This window comes from Sceloporus occidentalis, unplaced genomic scaffold, assembly GCF_023333645.1.
Source record: "Sceloporus occidentalis isolate IW3139 unplaced genomic scaffold, rSceOcc1.0.p SCAF_62, whole genome shotgun sequence".
Lineage (NCBI taxonomy): Eukaryota > Metazoa > Chordata > Lepidosauria > Squamata > Phrynosomatidae > Sceloporus > Sceloporus occidentalis.
Window position 1 is genome coordinate 341,203 of NW_028317042.1, and position 20,418 is coordinate 361,620.

The 20,418-nt window shown below is 44.4% G+C and overlaps 1 protein-coding gene across 1 annotated transcript; it reads right to left on the reverse strand.

Moving 5' to 3' along the window:
• Nucleotides 1-4,775: 4,775 nt before the first annotated feature.
• LOC149287249 (clathrin interactor 1-like) lies at nucleotides 4,776-17,555 on the reverse strand. The gene is made up of 11 exons (XM_089493078.1): nucleotides 17,458-17,555; nucleotides 15,009-15,105; nucleotides 13,040-13,148; nucleotides 11,740-11,904; nucleotides 10,423-10,600; nucleotides 9,850-10,078; nucleotides 9,574-9,649; nucleotides 6,635-6,687; nucleotides 5,978-6,268; nucleotides 5,260-5,458; nucleotides 4,776-5,089 (listed from the first exon to the last, which is right to left on the reverse strand). Exons 1-11 carry the CDS (start codon nucleotides 17,547-17,549, stop codon nucleotides 4,776-4,778), a joined length of 1,803 nt encoding a protein of 600 aa, XP_089349204.1. The 5' UTR covers nucleotides 17,550-17,555.
• Between the last annotated feature and the right edge of the window lie 2,863 nt (nucleotides 17,556-20,418).

The window sequence follows — 20,418 nt, forward strand, 5'->3', positions numbered from 1 at the left end:
TATAATAATATATAATATATCGAGTCTTTTGTTCCAGCTAGTATTATCCATTCTCTAATTACCTCTCAGCAAATTAGAGTCTTGTAATAATAACGATGTAAAGCGCATCGCGCGGGTAAGGGGTGGGTTGTCGTTCTCCATCGCCCAAAACAGATTAAATCTGATTAAATATTTGCTGCTCGCAGTAAAAATATCGCTGCCTTTGATGTATCAGAAGCATTCCACTTAATGCAATTCTTGTTAGATTTCTCTCTGATAATTCAGAATTAATATTATTGAAGATCTTTGATGGGGACTTCAGTAGTCAGATTTATTATTAAAGGTGTATTACAGTTAGTACATTATGTATTTGCATATTTAATTATTTTATGTTCCGGAGAAGTTGGGTTGTATATTTTTAACAAATATGGGGTTTATTTTATCTAATTATACATTGTGAAGGGTAAACCCCAGCGAGCGTCTCCTGCAAGAACGTTCTTGGTTTTGTTTAATGTATGGTTGATGACACACTCTGAGTGCTGAGTGCGCACTTGCAGAATCCTTCACTATGAGTTTCCGCCATCAGATTGGCAAGAGATGCGTTCAGTTGATCGCGTCTCCATGAAAAAGCACACGCGTGGCATACTTGCCGTCAGCCAGCTCTAGCACTGGATCACGCAAGAGTAATAGGAGCCAAGTGTTACAAGCGCTTTCCCGACGCTGATTGGCTGCTTTAAGCAGCCACAAGTGGCAAAAAAAAGCAGCCGTGACCGAGGGAAGGGGCCCCCCAGTTGCGCCCTGTAACCCATCCATTGAATAGCGGCACAGCCAAGAGGGCAATCTGCTTTTGCGGCGGCAGCCGCCCTGCTGGACCCATCGCCATAGTCCAGAGTAAGTTGCTGATCACAGAGGCGGGCCGTGTGCTGTTGCTCTGGAACCCCAATATCAGGCACTATGGTCACCAAACACCCCAACATTCCAGGTTCCTAAACCAGGACACCTTTGTTGGGGGGTTTAGCTGGAGATGGGGAGCAGGACCACCCACCATACCTGAAGAGCTCCCTGGACAGGTCAGGAGCTGGATCTCCCCCAACCAGCCCTTGATCCCCCAAAATTCCTAAACCACACAAACCAACTTTCTGGGGCTTAAGGTGTTAACCGTGGCAAACATCAGGTCGCTGAGACGGGGACATGACACGGTCTCAGATCCTGCCTACCCATATGGCACCAGTCACCCCCCGCAGGACTTACTGGTGTAACAGGATCGGGTATGACAGGCCTTCTTCACAGAACGCCGACTTCCATCTCCTCCGCAGCCGACGAGCGGAATCCCACTCTTCCATCTACTGGTTTATTAATGAACGGCAGCCTCTTAAGCAGATGCATATTCATTAAGTCGCCAGCTGTTAGTTAGATCCCAGATGTCAAAACGAGAGAGAGATGCTAACATAAACCATTTCTATTCTCCTGACACAGAAGTAATCGTGGTCAAATTAAAAAAAAAAATTATAAAAAAAAAAAGTTAAATTGCACACCTGGCACCTTCTCACAGATTAGTTATTTTATTGTTTTAATCAAACAATATATTGCAAATGACTTCAGCTGAGATTTTGGGGGAAGAAATACATATTGGAGCGGGGAAAAATAACCATTAGAAAATGGTCAGGTCACTAAATTACGTTTGTAATATGTTAAAGATTAAAATATGCAATATACTGTATATGCGCATAATTATTCATCCCCATCAGTAAGTATTCCAGCCCCCTCTTACTGTGATTTTAGAGTTATCAGCATTTGTGTATTTTTGTCTTAAATAACACTCCAATTATTATATAGTTATTATCCATATTGAGCACATCATTGAAACAGTCACAGTATAGGTTGTAAAAAGGATATGAGTCACTTCAACAAAAGCTAATAGGAGTCAGGAGTTAGAAAACCTGTAGACTTATAAATGAAACAAAGTCAGGTATTATGTTGGCATATAATTAGGTGCTAATGATCATCGATTTAATATGTAGGTTGAAATGCAATCATTCATTGAAACAAACAGCTGTGTAGGAGGAATAGAACTGGATGAGAAACAGCCAAACACACTAACATTGTCAAAAGTCATACACCATGGCAAGACTGAGGACCGTAAACATGTGGTCAGTCAAGGAAGACATCATGCTTTCTTCCCTTCGCAATCAAAAGATGTCCATCAGCTCAGCATTGCCAGAAAACAGTGGGTTCCTGGTACACCCATCTACTGTCCAGAGATGTCTGGTCAGAAGTGGTCTTTATGGAAGGCATGTGGTCCAAGAGCCATACCTCTGACATTGAAACAAGATCAAGCGACTCAACTATTCACAAAAACTGCGATGTAGAAAAATTGCAAAATTAATTGTCAAAAATATTAAATATTTGGCTGTAGCAGAAGGCAGTTACTTTCCTGAAGGGCTGTAGAGCAGTACAAGAATGAGCGTTTGTGGGCAACAGTGAAGCACGGAGGAGGCGCCTTGCAGGGTTGGGGCTGCATTTCTGCAAACGGAGTTGGGGATTTTGTCTGAATTAACAGTCTCCTCAATGCTGAGAAGTACAGGCAGATATTCATCTGTCATGCAATAGCATCATCGGATTGAACCCCAATTTATTCTGCTACATGACAAGGACTCCAAAGTTATTAATGACTACCTTCAACGTAATAAAGAACAAAAGGTCATGGAAGTGATCTAGGGAGTTGGTGGACACTCGCCCAGCAGCTAGCGACCTAGGGGAAACTCGCCCAGCAGCTAGCGACCTGGTGGACACTCGCCCAGCAGCTAGCGATCTGGTGGACACTTTACCAGCAGCTAGCCTTTGGTGGACAGAGGCCAAATAGCAAAGTGATCTAGAGGCAAGATGCCCAAACATCTAAATGATCTAGTGGACAGAAACCCAACAACTTGCTTTTTTTTTCTTATCTCTTTAACACAATCTGCAAGTCGCACTGTAAAGCAGACTTCTTCCTCTTGCTGTTTCTTTAAGAACAAGACTATTAACCTCTGGACTTCCATGTGGGCCACCACTCCGTAACAAAAACGGATTAACACCACAAAGTCAGATCGTGTAGAAAAGGTGAGCAAACAAGGAGAGAGTGGATACTTTTTGATGTAACAACCTTTGAAAGGTTCTATTCTTTAAAACCAATTTAAACACTGTAGATTGTTGAAAGATTGAAAACCACAGCTTGCTAATTACCCTTGGCTCTCATCTCTTATTCAGAGCATGAATCACGTTCCATCACCATTAAGCTGCAGTCCGTGAATTTCAGTCTAATTAGAAGCACCAGAGATGGAGAGTTAGGACACATCGCCCTACGCCCGTCAGCACGAAAATATGTCATTAAACAATCCTAAATTATTTATGGAAATTACTTTGCCCAAATTGTAATTATTTCCTCTCTCTGTGCGAATGCTGGTGTCTAAACGGCGGAAAGGAATGAGAGAGGCAGGAGCCAGGCTGGGTCAGAAGGTTTAATGGCGGAGAACATCTGGACTGCAATGGAGACAGGTAAGTGATCAACAAAAATATATATACACACAAGGGCAAAGAAATAAAACCAAAAAAAATTATAAAATGAGTGTTAATTCGACCCTCTACAAGTGGAAAGCACTTGCGTGGCCCGTTAAATAAAAGACCTTGGTTTGTGTCATCGTCCTCAAAGATGAAAGAAAAGATTAGAGGAAAGTTGTCATTAGTTGCCAAAAAAAAATCTTTATTCTTTTACATTTTCTTTGTTTTTGTAAAGCCAAGAATTTGACGGACACCTAATGCTCATCTCCAATAATAATAATAATCTGTATTTATAATGATTTCTCACGCCGGACGCTGCCTTACATACATGGGGAAAGTAAGAATGGGAGTGGGGGAAAAAAAAAAAAGATGAATAGGAAATTTGTATAAAATCTAAAATCAGTCGTTCTTTGCAGACAAGGGTAAACGCTGCAGGGGGAGCCTAGAGGATAATGTGACACAGACCTCTCTGCCAGCAGGGAAGGCAGCCATTTTTTTTTGGTAACTGGTATGACCAGCAGTTGATTGGACTGGCAGCCCTGTTGATACGAGCAACTTGGCCCACCCATTGACATCCTGTAAGCCCACCAGCTGTAGTCACATGATGCCAGTAGGAGACATCAATGACAAGTGAAGGTACAGGATGGCCAACTGGGGTCGCTGATGACCTCACCAGAATTCACCAACGATGCACAAGGAACCTGCCATGACAGTATGTGAGGTATTAAAACTACAGGGCGCACTAGAAGCAGCAGAAACAGGAACGCTTAAGCCACTTTGGGGAATTACGTAAATATATGTTACCAAAACTGGAAGCTCCCCAGTAGGGAGGTGCGCATGGACACCAAGAAGGTGGGAATGCTTCAAAGTTGAATGTTTTGCAGGGAATTTCTGTCTTCGCTCTTTAATCACAAGCAGTAATCCCAGAAAGCAGGCGTACAAAAGCCCCGTCACATACCCTGATGGCAGACAGAGGATGTCTGCTTAAACCTGCTGGATACGGAAAGGCAATGGTGCTCAGGGGCCGAGCAGGCTAGATGTGTACCTGAGCCCAGACTCCCCCCCCCCCCCCCCCCCAATTCTACAAACTGCTCGTCTGGAAGTCCGTGTCATTAGTTTATAAAAGACTGTCGTTTTAAATGGAGGATCAGAGACCCTGCTTTCCAGGCTTCCAATCAATCCTCTCGTCTGTGTGCCACTAAAAATCCTTCGGTTACCTCCGGCTAAGCGGGGTGGGGTGGATAAAGCTTTTTTTTTTTTTATTTGCTGAAGTTTGCAAAGTTTGCAAAGGCATCTTGTTGTTTGGGTTGCATGGATCCTGGTGCCAAACCCATGGGCATTCCTATGGTGGCCGGCATACCCATTCCCATCATGCCTTGGTTCATCATTGGAGGAACGCCAACGGGGGACATGCCCAAGGTGCCAGTCATCATGTTGGGAATCCCCATGCCTCCGGGCACAGAACTAGGGATCATCGGGCTTGCTTGAGGTCGGACAGGCATCATACCAGGGGTGGCGCTGATGTTCAGACTGGCAAAGCTCTGTGACACCATGCCAATAGGCTGCTGCACGTCTGTAGGGTAAGATCAAAAGGCATTCTATTAGGACCACAGTTGCCTATACTCTGTTTTACATTGAGTTTTGTATCTACATGTTCCCTTAGCGGTACACATACAACATGGTACCAATGATACGCGATACGCATGCACGTACGTCGACACACAAAGGGAAAGCGGCACTCACTCTGCTGCTGCATCATGGCGTTGAGCGAAGGCTGGATGGGTTTGCAGGGCTGCATGCCGGGAATCAGACTGTCCAACGAGATGTTGACGCTGGGGTCAGACCAAGTGGAGGGAAGGGTTTTGCCCGTTACTTTGAGGTCTGCTCCTTGCGAGGCGAGGGTGTTCTGCTTCTGAAGACCCATGTTCATCGTCTGTAGAGGCTATTCAGACAAGTATATAAATTTATAAAACGTAAAAAAACCCAAAAAACAAGAGATCTTAATTTAAAACAGAGGGAGCTCGGCACTCCGGTGGGCTCGACAATCTATTGTACGATGACTTTAAATTCCCACCATCTGAGAGCTGATGAAGTCCGTTCCTCCATAGACCATCATTAGTGAGTGTCTGGAGTCCGGTTGCTTGTCTAGTATATTGGGGGTCACCTAACAGAGCGAGAACTCATACAAATAAATGGCTAATCCGTAGCTGCCTGAAAACATTATATTCTGCAAAAACTAGGAACTGTTGTAGAAAAGATAACAGCAACAATATATTTTTAATCTGATACGAGTAATAAAATTCTGTTCTGTAATTTATTTATTACAAAACTAGAATATTTAATATTTAAAATCCCCCCCCAGCGGCAAGAGGCTCTCGTAACACAATATAACGGGTGTCCGGCTCCCCAGTACTGGCACGGATGGGGGCTACGGTCCCGTGCGATGGCATACGCCACCTACCTGAGATCGTGACATAGGCAGGGTCACGCCCACGTTGCTGGAGCTCATCATGGATAGGTTCATGCTTTGGGAGGTGCTCATGGTTGCGTGGGAGGAGCCCATGAGGTCAAACAGGTCCGTGGCGGGGGCAGCGGAAGGGGCTGGCGGCTGAGAAGCGGCAAACAGGTCTGTGCTGGGCTGGGAGGGGACGCCAAACAGATCTGTTGACGGAGCGGCGTCGATCGATTGTGGCTTACTGAACGCCCCCCAGTCGCCAAAGTCTCCATTACTGCTTGCTGCAAAAAACAAAGACTAACAGTGACCAAAAAGACATTAAATGAGCCAGCACAGAATCTAATGACAGAACCGTTTGGCCCGTCTAGTCTGCCCGGTACTCTTGCTGTAAAGATTCAAACCTTAATCAGTCGTTGGTCTCGTCTTAGATTCAGGAGCCGTATGTCTACCCCATGCATGTTTAAACCCCCTCGCTGTATTACCCTCTTACCAATCCCGCTGGAAGGCTGTTCCACTTATCTACCAGGTCTTTTAGGGTGATGCTATTAAATAAATTACTTAATGTAGAAGAATCTATGGGATTTCTGGGTCGTAATACAAAACCCCTATGGAGCCAAGGATCGTGCCGTCAATCCCAGAGTTTGTACCTTGTGTGGACGATACAGCAGCAGGGGAGCTAAAGTCTGCAAACTCCCCAAACGGATCAGATGTGGAACCTATAGACAAAAAAATAAAGAAATATTATAGCAAAACGATCGACGGCTACATCGAGACAAATACCCTAGTTATCAACCCCCCAAAAATAATAAAGAATAAACCTAAAAAAAATAAAAAATCTCACAATACTGTTTTTTTGAAGTTGACTTTGAAGGTAAAAGAAAAAGACAAAAAACCCCCCCACGAAACACGCCCCGGATATACACGACAAGCGCCAAAACATATCAACGTGACGTGTAACGCACACAGGCTTTAAAATGTTAGTGGATAGGTTTGTTAATAAGCTTAATTATCCCCTTTAAGGCAAGATACTAAAAGGAAAACGGAAAAACATAATTCCCCACCCCTGATGAAGGGGGGGTGATTTGGGGTCTCCGTCTGGCGGTGATGTCTGCCCTGCGACTGTCCTCTTATTGCATCTGGCAGGACAGGTGGCATCGTAACATCTGCCTGGCACTTAAACGTCCCCAAAAGAGCCTTTTCCGTCACCTGGCACAATGCCCAGGCTGCAGCCACTCAACGAGAAGCCCGGGCCATCTGCTCCCGTCAACCGGACGCGGCAGAGCGGTCCCTGCTTCGGCGGGGATGCGGAGGCAGCTACTACCAGCCTCCGATATAAAATACTCATACGGTACGGCGAACGTATCGAGAGGATCAGTAAAGCCTCAGACACCTCGTTACCAGACAGGCTCAAAATTAAACTACGTATCCAATTTGGTTGATGAGATGCCACAAACGTACACTAGGGCAACATTCTTTAACCCCGTCGTGACAAAGGCTGATTTTACTTTTTGTACCCTTCGTGACAATGGCCGTTTTAACATTTCTGCGCTGCTCGTGTTTAGCTGTAATTTTCTTCTTCCCCGTTTACTGAACCCACACACATTAGATATTGTTTTTTTCAGGACAAGAAGGGCTTTCTTTATGTTTTTTTTGCTTTTTTCTACACGTTATGGGGCAATAAGTACAGGTAGCGTTTTGCTATTTCAAAGCCATTTTTTCCAAATCTGGTAATTCTTCCCCCCCATGTGCCATTTCGCGTATATTTGAAGCCGGCCCATGCAATTTACCCCATCAAGTCATATATTTTTGAAAACTAGACAGCCCAGGGTATTCCAAATGCTGGCATTTTAACCCTTTCCAAGCACTAATTCTACCATCAGCCTTTGTCAAAATTTATGGTAGTAATTTTTTTGCATTTGTTTTTTCACACACATTTTACTTTATGTATGAATAAACAGGTTCTGGTATATGTCACTATCATAAAACACCCCAATATGTGTTCAGCAACATCTCCTGAGTACAGCGATACCCCACATGAATGATTTTGCCTGGCTGTTTGGGGGCAAAAGGGCCACATTTGGGACATGCGCATTTTTCAATGTTGAACTTTGGCATATGGGGATCCACTGCCCATGCCCTATTTGGTACATCTTTGAGCCGGGCCATTTCAGTGTGCCCAACAAAACCATATATTTTTGAAAACTAGACACCCCAGGGTATTTTAAATGCTGGTATTTTAACTCTTTGCATGCACACATTTTACCACCAGAAGTTTGCAGTAGTATTCTTTTGTGTGTATTTTTCCCCCACACACCTACTTTATGTATGAATTTACAGCTCCTGGTTTATGCCGCTGTCACACGACACCCCAATATGTGTTCAGCAACATCTCCTGAGTACAGTGATATCCCACATGCATGGGTTTGTCATTTTTGGGGGGAACTAAAAGGCCACATTTGGTACGTGTGCATTTTTCTAATTGGAAATTATATGTGTGGCCATCCTTCCCATTCAATTTACCCCATCAAATGATACATTTTTTTTAAAGTAGACACCCCATGGGCATTTAATATGCCAGTATTTTAACTCTTTCCATGCGAGAATTGTTTTAAGCTAATATGCTAATTTTAGAACTCGCTCACAAAAATATATTTTTTACATATATATTTTATTTTTTTTGCCTTTTCAACTTGAAGGTTCCCCTGATAGTGACATCAGTGGGAAATTATTTTTACATTTTACTGTTTTTTTTACTATTTTTTTCTTATTATTAATTTTATTTTTTAATTTATTTTTACTAATCACACTGTGATTAGAAAGCTGGCCTCCATGGACTTGCATGGTTGAATGCAGTACCTGCATTCAACCTGCAAGTGGAGCCAGAGTTCTCTAGAGGGTCTGTAGACCATCTAGCGAACTTTTTCATCTTTATTATTTTTTTTCCCGCTCTCCGGAGCCGTCACAGTCCATCCAGAGGTAAGTGTTTGGTGTCGCTGGATGCCTCCTGATCGAGCCACTCCAGCGACACCATTTAAGTTTAGGAGGTGATCGTTGATCGCCTCCTAAACGCTTTTAAAACGGGCGTCCGCTGCCATACAATGTATGGCGGATGTTGACGCCCCGTGGAGGGGCCAGACATGGCCCCTGGTGCCGATCGTGGCGTTGCTGAATGCCTCGAGGTCGAGGCATTACAGCAACGCCGTTTGGGTGAAAAAAAAAAAAAAAAAATCGATCAGGGATCTATTTTTTTCACCCGTTTTAACAAATGACGGTCCTGGCACGTCATTTGTCGTAAACGACTTGTTTTTCCGTGACGTGCCCGGACCAGCAATTGTCATCAAGGGGTTAAACAATAAACCCAGGCTTTTGGGCCACATCGTTACACAGGGTAATAGTTATACTTTTTTAACAGCAAATCTCAAAACCTGTTTGGTCTAAAGCATTAGCCAACAAGATGTGCCAAAAAAATGTGCTTTTCTTTCAACAACAAAAAGGACATTTCTAAGTGACCCCAAGCTTTTGAACAGTAGTGTAAATAACCGCCAGCCAACTAGCCTCCTATAAGATCTCAGATATTAAATTTCCCAGTCTTTCAGTGATACCTGTTTTCTGTTCAGAGCCAAATAATAGGTCCACCAGGTCACTAGAAGATCTCTTACTGGGTTCACCCGTGGGCGCCTAGAAGGGACAGAAAAAGAAAGGCAAATGACCAACGTTAGCTAACATCGGCAGACCGTTATTAGTGGAACATTCCTGCTCGAGATTCGTTGTTTCTCAACATTTTCCCCCAACCAAGCAGCACTTTGATTCTTAGATGGAGTAAGCTAATAAAGGGCCCTGCCGGTATCTACACATCATGGAGCAGACCGAATTCCCACCTTGGATGTCTGACTGGAAGCGGTGAGCTGAGGACTGGCCTGGTCTCCGGTGTAGTGGGCCGCTGCTCCCAGATCGATGGTTTTGGGCTGGTTTCCCGTCCGTTTGAGGCGCGTGGTCGTGGTCTCTGTGGCCTGAGTGATGTGGATGTGTTTGGTGGTCACCATCTCCTCGTCTTTGAACTCCCCCGATTGTTTTGCTCGGTTTGCCTTCTTGTCTTCTTCGCTGTCACTATGGGGAAAGAGAGTTAGGAGAACGACCAACAAGACGATGGAGGTGGAGAAGGTGGACATCTCCTACCAGGTTCTCCTTGCAATAGATTCTAATTCCGCAAGATCATGCTTTCTAGATCTTGTTTTGAGGAATAAACCCTAATCTGCACGTGTATCCACAGGAGTAACCATAGTGAATTTGTAATAATGCTGGTTCTGCCACAGACTGCCACCGATCACAACTTCCACAAACTAAATATCTGTCAAACAATCGCACAGATCGAAAAAAAAAAAAAGCACAAACAATTAAGTGATGCTAAAAGCTATTCCCGTTTAAGGATCCCTGGTTCGCCAGTCACTCACCTTCCTCTCTCAGGAGAGTCCTCTCTGTCTTTCCTCCTGAACTTGTTGATCGTATCATCTATGGTGCTCCCAATTTTGTCGCTCAGCTCCCCTAATTTGTCGCTGAATGGAAATCCCTGCTTATTTTTGTCCCACTCGTCATCCCATTTCGATCGGGGCTCCGTGTCGTACCGTTCACCTGCAGCGTGTTGACAGCCGAGAGGTTAGAGCCCCAGCATCCCCTCCCGCAAGTTTACATTAAAGTCTAGCTCTTCGGTGCTGGCGGAGCAGACGATACACGGCAGAAGATACAAACACAATGCGGACAACAGCATTCGGTACCCACCTGACAGCGTAGAGGTAAGAGCACAAGGAAGGAATACAAAGGAGAACAGAAGAACGTGAAGTTTTTAATTGTCAGGGCCTTTTTTCTTGAATTAACCAATTAGTGTGGCAAGGAACTCTGACATCTACAAGGTACTAGCAGATCTCCAGCTGCCGATGAACTAAAACCACCATCATGCTCTCCAAGCCAAAGATCATGGGGGTTGTAGTTCAACAGCTGGAGAGCTGTGAGAGAAGAAGGAAGCAGCACGATGAAGTACAGATGCAATGACCTGTGTCCATGCTGCACATGCAGCGAGGACTGGTCAGAAGCAGCAGGGCGAGGATAGCAGAAGCTATGGGTCATACTGCAAGGAGACACCTGCGATCAGGAATGGTCAAAAGAGCTTCTGAGACTCAAAGGGACAGCCTGCGGCCCATGCCAGTTGGCCTCCATGGGCCCGTGACAGACACTGAAGGTAGAGAACCCTTCAGCTCCTCGGGTCACCCAATTTTTCCACCTGCCGTAGAAGACGTTATTGGGTCTCTAACTTCGTCTTACTGTCAGGCTAGCCCTGCGCATATCAAGTCCCAAAATCCAGCAACTCTCTAGGGTGTAGCGTCGAGCTTATGCCTTCATGAAAATATAGCGCATTGCAAACTCACTAATCTCAACAAACAACACAATCAGGTTGCAAGTTAACTTGAGCCTCAACATCAGATTGCAACAAAAAGCCCACCAACTCATCTGTTCGCAAGCGCGTTACAAGTGGAACAAGGTCTTCAAAACCCAACTAAACTCCTAAAAAGACAAACTTTGACAGCTTCAGCACGACAGAAGAGCCAACTTTAAACTGGACTCAAGTTACACGAGGTTGTGTTTGGGCTAAACCTCAGCTGAACTCAGACTTTAGTATATAGCGCGTTTCGTTGCAGTATGTCCACAAGGCTAGGCTATAACCACAGCGAGTCCTGATGCCCCCCTGCCATGTGCAGCACAAACACAGAACTCACTGTATCTGAACCCCCCAGCGCTGTCCGATGAAACCCCAACGTATTTGTCTTTGTTCTTCTTCGCTTTTTTTCTTTCCTCCCGCAAACGGTCATCATCTTGGATGAACTCCACCATCTCTTTCACCTTCTGCCGAATGTTGATGCCCTGGTCTTTTCCGTTCTCATCTGTATAGAAGAAAAAAAGAGGAAATTTTATTTGCTCCTCAGGGGCGGTATTAACAAGCTCGAGGAACACACCCCTTTTCTGATTTATATTAACTTTTCAGTTGCCTAGCAACTTTTCATCTTCTTCTCAAACATATATTTGCAGTTTAGCTTAGTTCTTTAGCTATAGCTCAGCCTTGACAGATGCCACAGAGAATCCTGAATGCAATCTGGACTATACGACATCCTACACTAAATATTATGTTACTGCTTTCGTTCTCACAGTCTTTGCAACGATGGGGATCAGGAAAAGAAAGACATAAAGAAAGCAAACATCCAATGATCAATTACATTGAATCCCCAGAGAAATAAAATTTATAGGCGGTTTTTTAGAAAAGAAAAATAGCCCAATTATTGCCCAAACTCCTGGCACTCATCGCGTTAAATGTTCTGCATGGGAGGGGAAAACAAAAATGTTACCAACTCCTAAATACAAATCTTTTTCTGTCCCTATTAGAGGATGCGGTAAACTGCCCTGAAAGAGGCGATTTCAAGCAAATTAACACATTTTACTAGGCAGACAACACAAGCGCGGCTTCGGCGTCCGCTAATTGCCGATAACCTGCTACTTTTTATAAAGAGCGAGATAATATGAGAGGCGGCTGCGGACTCATTTTTTTTTTCTAGTCTTAATGCATTCACAACACGCCCCGGCTTTCCTTTGCACCGTAAATATCACTTGGCGCATGCTAGAGGGAGAGCGAGGCAGAATAAACCCGGCTTCAAACGACGGCAGCGCGCGCATGGTGGAGGGCCGACCTTTTTTTTTTTTTTTTCCTGGCGTATAATTAAGGAGCTCCCTTTCCTTTCTGCCGCCACAGGGGAGCAGCCTCCGGCGCATATTTTAATACAAAACCACGAGCCGCTCGTGTTGTTCTGCTTGTGTTGTTATAAAGGTATCTCCTCTCGGCAAAAAAAGATCTGCTGCTCGCTAATTAATACTCTAGGGCCCCGTGTCTTGGAATCCGTTCTGCACACAGCCTGCAGCGGCGAGGGCCCAATTAGGCCTCTGCAGCCTGTGAAGACGTTCGGGTGAGTGACAAGTCCGTCAACGGCTTTAATTCCCCCCCCCTTTAATTCTCTCTCTAACACTCACCTACAAAGTGGTAATTTTCCAGGGATCGTAAGTCATAAATGTGCTCCCTGGCGCTGGTGACGATTCGTTCCGATCCATTCCGTATGAGATACGCCAGCAGCAGCAGAGACTGTTGTAACGGAAAGAAAGACGGGTTTAGAAAGGAGCCAAACCGGCACGACGACTCTTACGCTGCCGGTGGCGGGGTACAAGACGAACCGGCCACGCAGGACACCAGCCTGGGTTCATGCAGACGCACACCAGGACTTCCACGTGGAAGGGGAAGAAGTAAGGTGTTTGTACCCAGTGACCGCTCACCAGTCGGGGTTTTGGGGCTGTGCCAACAAGCTGTCGGCAGGACAGGACCGCTTGCCTCGGCAGCAGAACCTTTAGACTCCGAGAAGCAGCCAAACTGCGACACCGAACGATAATACAAACTGCGGAGCGATCACCATGACAAGCGACGTCACATAAGATCGTTACACTTACCTTTTAAATAACGTCCACATTGACCATAAACATAAAGTCCTGCCTAGAGAATCAAACCCAGGCATTCTATTGCTATCCGGGTGCGATAAGATGTTTAGTTTGTTTTATCTAGCAGACAATTTATAACATCATGAAGAAAGTGAAACATCTCCCGATGGCGATGAGTCCACTTTTTCAAACTTGTATCCATTACTCGGGGGGGCAGATACACGCAACATATCGCGCAGCGTAACTAAAAGGCATGAGTATGAGCTCAGAGAGAGGAGTTGATGGAAAGTAATGAAAACACTTCCACTATTCAAAATCAGTTACTGTCAGCGTTCCTCGGCCGGATTAAGTTTACTGAAAGTGAGAATTACTTACAGGAAAGGGGAGAGAGGAAAAAAAAAAAAAAAAAAAAAAAAAAAAAAAAAGGAGATTTTAGTAATAAAAGCCGTTTGCCGGGAAGAGCCCGGCAGCTACTTCTCAGAAGAGAAGCTGGATGCATAAGTAGCGCGTGTAAAAGCATTAAATATTTAGGGGCCCAGAGTCTCCGGGGACAGAAAAGAGAGAACTCGGATCACCCTGCAGGACCCGGAGCGCATGAAAACACCCCGAACCCAGCCGAATGTGTGCGTGGTACAGAGCCCCCCCCCCCTAGTGTTTATTCTATGCACAGACACACGCGTGTACGTGGGGGAGAAAATGTATGGTAATCGAGAAGCCGGAAGGCAAATACAAGCTGGTAATTAGGAATATATGCAGCAAATATTTACACACAAAACAAAGTCCACAATGTGCCTGCGCGGTGCATTCTGGCCTAGAGAGAATCTAACGTCCCATAAAGGGTACTTAAGGAAGAACGCAAAAAAAGCACCCCGCTGTCTGCATTTCGGCTCAGTTTGGCTGCCTTTTTGACTCGTTAAGACTCCCTGGAATTTTTGCTGAGGTTGGATGAACTAATGAATCCCGCTATTGATCTGCATGTTAAAAAAACGTAAAGGTGACACTCGATCCTATGCCTTAACGTGATATTTTCCCGAAACTAATTATTCTAATTCTTTGCTCTCTCTCCAAACAATCTATCTGCCAAACATTGTTTAATTTTTAAGAAAATCCCCAAAAGTTTATATACCCCAGCGCATGGGGTTTTAACATGGGATTGCTTTGGAACTTTGTAATGAAAAGGCTTTCATGGGCATTGCCCGTGCCGTATAGACTGATGTACATTCAATGAAATAGATAGATGCCCCATAACTCACTCACCATTGGTGCAGGAGGACATGTAAAATGACATCATCGTTCCCATTTTACACGCCACACAATGCTGTACTGAGCGTTGGGCAGACGTGAACATGGCGAGGGGGGTTATTCACTTTGTAGGAGTTTAACCTCGACAACCTTGCTTTTATTCATGAAGAGCCAACCCAGGGAAGCCTCTTCTCCAATAGATTTGGAGACGCACACTGCCCGCTGGTCACATGATCGCGCACCGATACTTTATACACGTCTTCATTCTTACCTTATAAACCCGGCGCCAGTTCTTTTTGTTGTCTTTCAGCATCCTCTGCCACAGCATGTTCATGAGCTCCGGGAACTGCTCGTACATGAATGTCGCCCTGGAAGACACAGTGGTTACTTGGACAAGCTTCCGACATTCACAATTCAACCACTAGATGGCAGAAGAGGGCTGCGTTCGGAGCGTTGGGAATGAACCAATGAAATTTGAGATTGGCTCCAACCCAGTATGTTCGATACCAGATCACCCAACTTTACCAGGACCGGGACTATGTCATAAAGCGACGGTCCTGTAGCGTAAGAAGCTCACAGTGTCGCCGGACCCCCCCAAATAAGAATGACTTGACACAAAAATAAAAAAACATTGCCATTATAAAGAAAAAAAATAAATAAAAAGTAAAATTTGGATACTAAAATAATCAGTTCAAGGGGGAAGTTGCAAAGCAGAATAAAATTAATTCCATCAAGCTGCAAATAAACCTGACCAGATCGGTCATTTTATCGTTTCCATTCAAGATTGAATAAGACAAAAACCAACAACCATAAAAAGTTATTTTTTAGCTTGCAGGGCAACAACCTATCAGTGCTTGCTTTTGTGTCACATGACAATTAAATGTTCCCATTAAAAAAAAAAAAAAAAAATGCACGTGGCAAATTTTACTAGATCAGGGTTTGGACATTCAAAAGTACCAATAATGATGCGTCACATGCTGCATTTAATTATAAAAGGCGTTGAGATCTGCAGAAGAAGTGGAACGGCAGCTTTAACGGTCATCTGAGCGCCTGCTGAAGGGTCCGCATTAACGGAACGAAGCAAATATTACAAAATTAATCAATTCAAATGAAAGCGCTACTTCTCGGAGAGGAGGGTCAGGTAAAGTGTTTGTCTTTCAGCAACATAAAAATGAAGACGCTACAACACTTTGCTCCGGTGTCAGGCTTTCACGTGTCATTAGACAGAACAATCGTGAACCGCTTCTTTTTATGTTTAATTCATTCAATTAGTTTCTTCCCTGCCGCTGCTGCCGGTGCGTTCTGCGCTGAACGTTATACATACACCGGCAATTCCGTGCCTGGAGGAGTCTATTAAACGTTAACGCTCATTAACGGGGAGACGGTGACGCGACGATGAAATATCAGATAGGTGTCCAGCTTTGAATACCAGGGTGTAAACCCGGCTCCCCCAATTACGCGGACCCCGCGAGAAACCGGAACCTCCTTAAAGGAACAGCCATATATACTGTAGTAAGTTTGCGGGGGGGGGGGGGGGGGGCGCGTCTTTTAAGCAAGCTAATCGGATTGAGCAGGGGCACACCATGAAGCCCACCCATCAAAAATTCAAAACAGCTGATGGAAATACTTCTATATCCCAACCTTAAGCCGGTACCCAATGGAGACGATGCCGGAATTCAACGCAGAAATAGTGTCTGCTACATAAACGAGACCCAAAGTCACGCAACCCATTAGAAGACATCAAGGTGTAAACCCTACAAAAAGGTTTCTTTCCATGGAGAACAGCGGCATTAGTAAAAGAACGACAATTGGGTCTGGACCTTAAAGTTCGAAGACTTCTCCAAGTCATCACCGAATTACATCAGATAAAGACGTATCGCAAGGACCCCATTAGGGACCATAATTTGGGAAATGATAGTTCAGCTTTGCTTGGTCGCTTATTCTTGGTCAAGATGTTTCATTTAAATGCCAAAAGTATGTGAAAAATGCAGAAAAAAATTCAAATATGGAAAATAAATGAGCAGAAATTGAGTCACCGATTGGCTGATATACAGGAAGAGGAGGAGCAAGCAAGAGTTACCACTAAACATGGCTGTTGGCAAGAGGGCAACTCCAGTCCTTGAATCCAGATTGGATACCCCAGCTTGAGCACAGTCATCTTAATTACAAACACTAATTAAATTAATTGGACATGGATATATGGGATTCCTGGCCTGTTTGTAGCCCTCGACGTGTGTGTGTGTGTGTGTGTGTGTGTGTGTGTGTATGTATATGTGTATGTGTGTGTATATATATATATATATATATATATATATATATATATATATATATATATATATATATAAATCTTCCCCCATTTGGAATCGCTGAGCTCCAGGCCAAACCCATCCCGAGATACTTTTACTCCTAAAACTAGAAGTAGAGAAGGTTTACTGATGAAACCTCAAACCTTTAGAAATGTTTCCTTAGGGCGCCACGGGGGGAAAAATCAAATAAAGCGTATAAATTTAATCAAACAGAAATAGAGGAGCCTACAAGGATGTTCTTACATAGAGTTATTAAAAGAAATCCACTTTAATCAAATTAAAATCCTGGATACGCGCCGCTGCATGATGGACGGGGAGGAAGAACACAACTTTCTCCAGCTAGCCTCTCAGCACAGAAAGTTCCAGCTGGAAAAGCATCGTCTCCCTCCTCCCGGGAAATCAGCGATTACTTACTTGGCTATCTCTCCCATGAGCTGCCCGGAAGGTCCCCAGGGGTCATCGTTGGTCGCCTCCCGAACCTTAGACTCTATCTCTGAATAATTCATCACCACGTTGGTGCTGCAAAAGAGAGGAAAGAAAACACAGGTGATTAGCATTGGCCCCCGAGACGCACGTAGGGACTTCGTAATGACACCACCGGGCTCCTTAATGAGGTGCCTTCTACAGAGTGGGGACGGGCCATGCTTACTACACGGCGATACCCTAAGGACACCTTACAATGCATTAAAGTTATCACGGAGGAGGTATCTCTACTGCCTTAGGATCCGGAATACAAATGAGGTCAGGAGGAACATCACCCTTGGAATAAAACCAGCAACGTGGTCCAAATGAAGCAACGGTGCTCACCCGACGGACTTAACGCGGGGGCTGCATGAAACGCTGGCACAAAGTGGACGAGATCCCAGCAGGTACCGGCGTTACGCTCCTACGACACTCCGGGGATAGAAATTTAAAGGGGAACTGCGCTCTTTGCAACTTTTAGCATAACTTAGTTTTAGAATCCACCTATAAGCTTGCATGTTCTGAACAAGAGCAGCCAATGAATGACAAGAATCGTCAGACCACAGAGGAAGAGGGCAGCTGCCGTTTATTGGGCAAGTTTTTTTCCTTTTCCGTTCTGAAGAACTGAATTTTTCTTCTTTAGTACAGCTGTAGGAGACACTCTCCTTTTAGTGTATAGGATAGATAATTTCCTCCTCCTTTTGTCTGCCCACACACATTAAACTGCCCGCCAGTACTGGTACCAGGGGGCCTACTGTGAACCCCATACGCAATGGAAGCGCATTCGCAGCACTGATTGGCTGCTTCAGTGTAAAAACTAGATCATAGAGGGAGGTGGTGAGCTGCAGCTCTGCAGTTGCTCCTAGAGGTACTTTTTTTTTTTTTTTTTACAAAGAGGTTAAGAAATGCAAGCACCGTAACATGCATTCTTCATTGGTGGTGATACATGGGTGAACATATAGCCCCTTTAACAATAATCATACAGATCCTCTGAAAAGGGAGTTAACATGGCGTTTCCCGTGGTATATATTTTTTAGGGATGCACCAATGTATCGGTGGCCGAAATACATCGGGCGAAAAAGGGCATCATCGCCAAAATGCCGATCACAGCAATCACACTCCTATCATGCCCAGGCAACCAGTACATGATAGATCCTGGGCATGACAGGAGTGTGATTGCTGTTAAACAATCACACACACACACACATATATAATATTAATGTTATTGAATTTCTTTGTCCAATTTTGATGTGTTACTTTTAATAAAAGTCTGTGTTTTGGGGTTTATTTATTTATTCTTTGTGTGTGTGGGGGGGTTATTTTCGGTTTCGGCTAAGTGAATCCTACATTTTTCAGTTTCGGCCCAGAATTTTCATTTCGGTGCATCCCTATTTTTAGTATATGTATGAAGCCAATTATAAACTGTAAACATTATACACATAAATAGTGTTTCTAACACACAGCTTATGTTATGTAGAAACCATTACATGTGTAAATATACTTTTACATGTCTATCGCCTTGAAGCCAAGCAATAAATAAAGAAGATACACACAGGTCCTGTGTCTTCCTTTCCCATGTTGGGTTTAGGGCCCTTTCTGTGCCATACACAGGGCTATGACCTCAGCTCACGGAAGGAATTTCTGTCCAGATGTGTGGAGCTAGAGGAGGAGGAAGCTGAAGCCGGTTAGCATAAAAACCTCCTGTGATCGATATGGACTCCATATTGGAGGATACAGTTGTAAGCTTTGGGGATAGATGGGGTTAGTTGGGTCGCCCTGCAGGGAAGCTACATTGGGCTTTTGGTGGTGTTGGGGGGGGGCTGTGATGGCAGATCTTTGGCAGGTCTTCAATTCTCATGGAATTCAGTCTGTAGGACAGGAAATAAATCATAGTGTTTTAGCAGAACGCTGGGACCCCGAACATATGGATTCTGACCCCATTTTAGGAGCACGTTCTACCCCCTCGCTGTGAGACTCGTATAACAGCAGAGGGTCTGCAGTGTCTATGCAGTGATCCGGGGCAGAGAGATGCCTTGTGGGAATCCTCCGACTGTTAAGATGATAAATTATTTCCAGTACAATGGGCGTCATTACAACGGTCCTCATCCGTACAGCGCATTAAGTCTCCTACTAATCAGGACATAAACCACCGGCATCATCCCCAGCTTCCTGTCCAGTGATCTAAAACGATGCCTAATAAGAAACAAGTGTAAAGGAGTTACACGACGGCCATAAAATATACATTATATCCGCGTACATAATACTGAAATACGCCCAACAAAGGGAATAACCGTTTCTGTATCCAATGCATGCCTTCCATAGGCAGGTTAACGCAAAACTAGATTAAAAAGCGATGGACTGGGGATGTCAGGGCGGCCCTGGCACCATGAAAGAAATTCCCTGTCCCAAAGAGCTTACAGTCCGTGTTTATATGTGATTTTGGAAGTACCCTGTAAGCCATATCTAGCGCTTATATGCTCAGTAATTACCGATATTTATATTTTAGATAATATATTATAATTTTCGGGTTTTTTAAGTGACAACATGTCATTTTTTGCGGAGCTAGTACCTTTCACGAAGGAAAGTATTTGATATCCATGTCATGGGGCAGATAACTGGCATCTACGAAAGGATTACAGAGAAAAAAAAGAGGGGCATGAGCTGATTTTAACTAGAAGGGTTAAACGTTGAATCGAGTCCCAACATCTCCCATTCCAAAAAGCTCAAGGTGAATAACAGCACAAATTTGTGATTTGGGAGACGGTGAGGGATTAATCCACTGAGATGGAGCCCACGGGCTTCAAGAGTCTTCAGTATTCTATCCGTTGCCTTTTAAAATGCATCGCTGACTTATTTTGATGAGGTGCCATACAGCTAAAGGACACTAGGGGGCTCTACTGAGCTTAACATGTC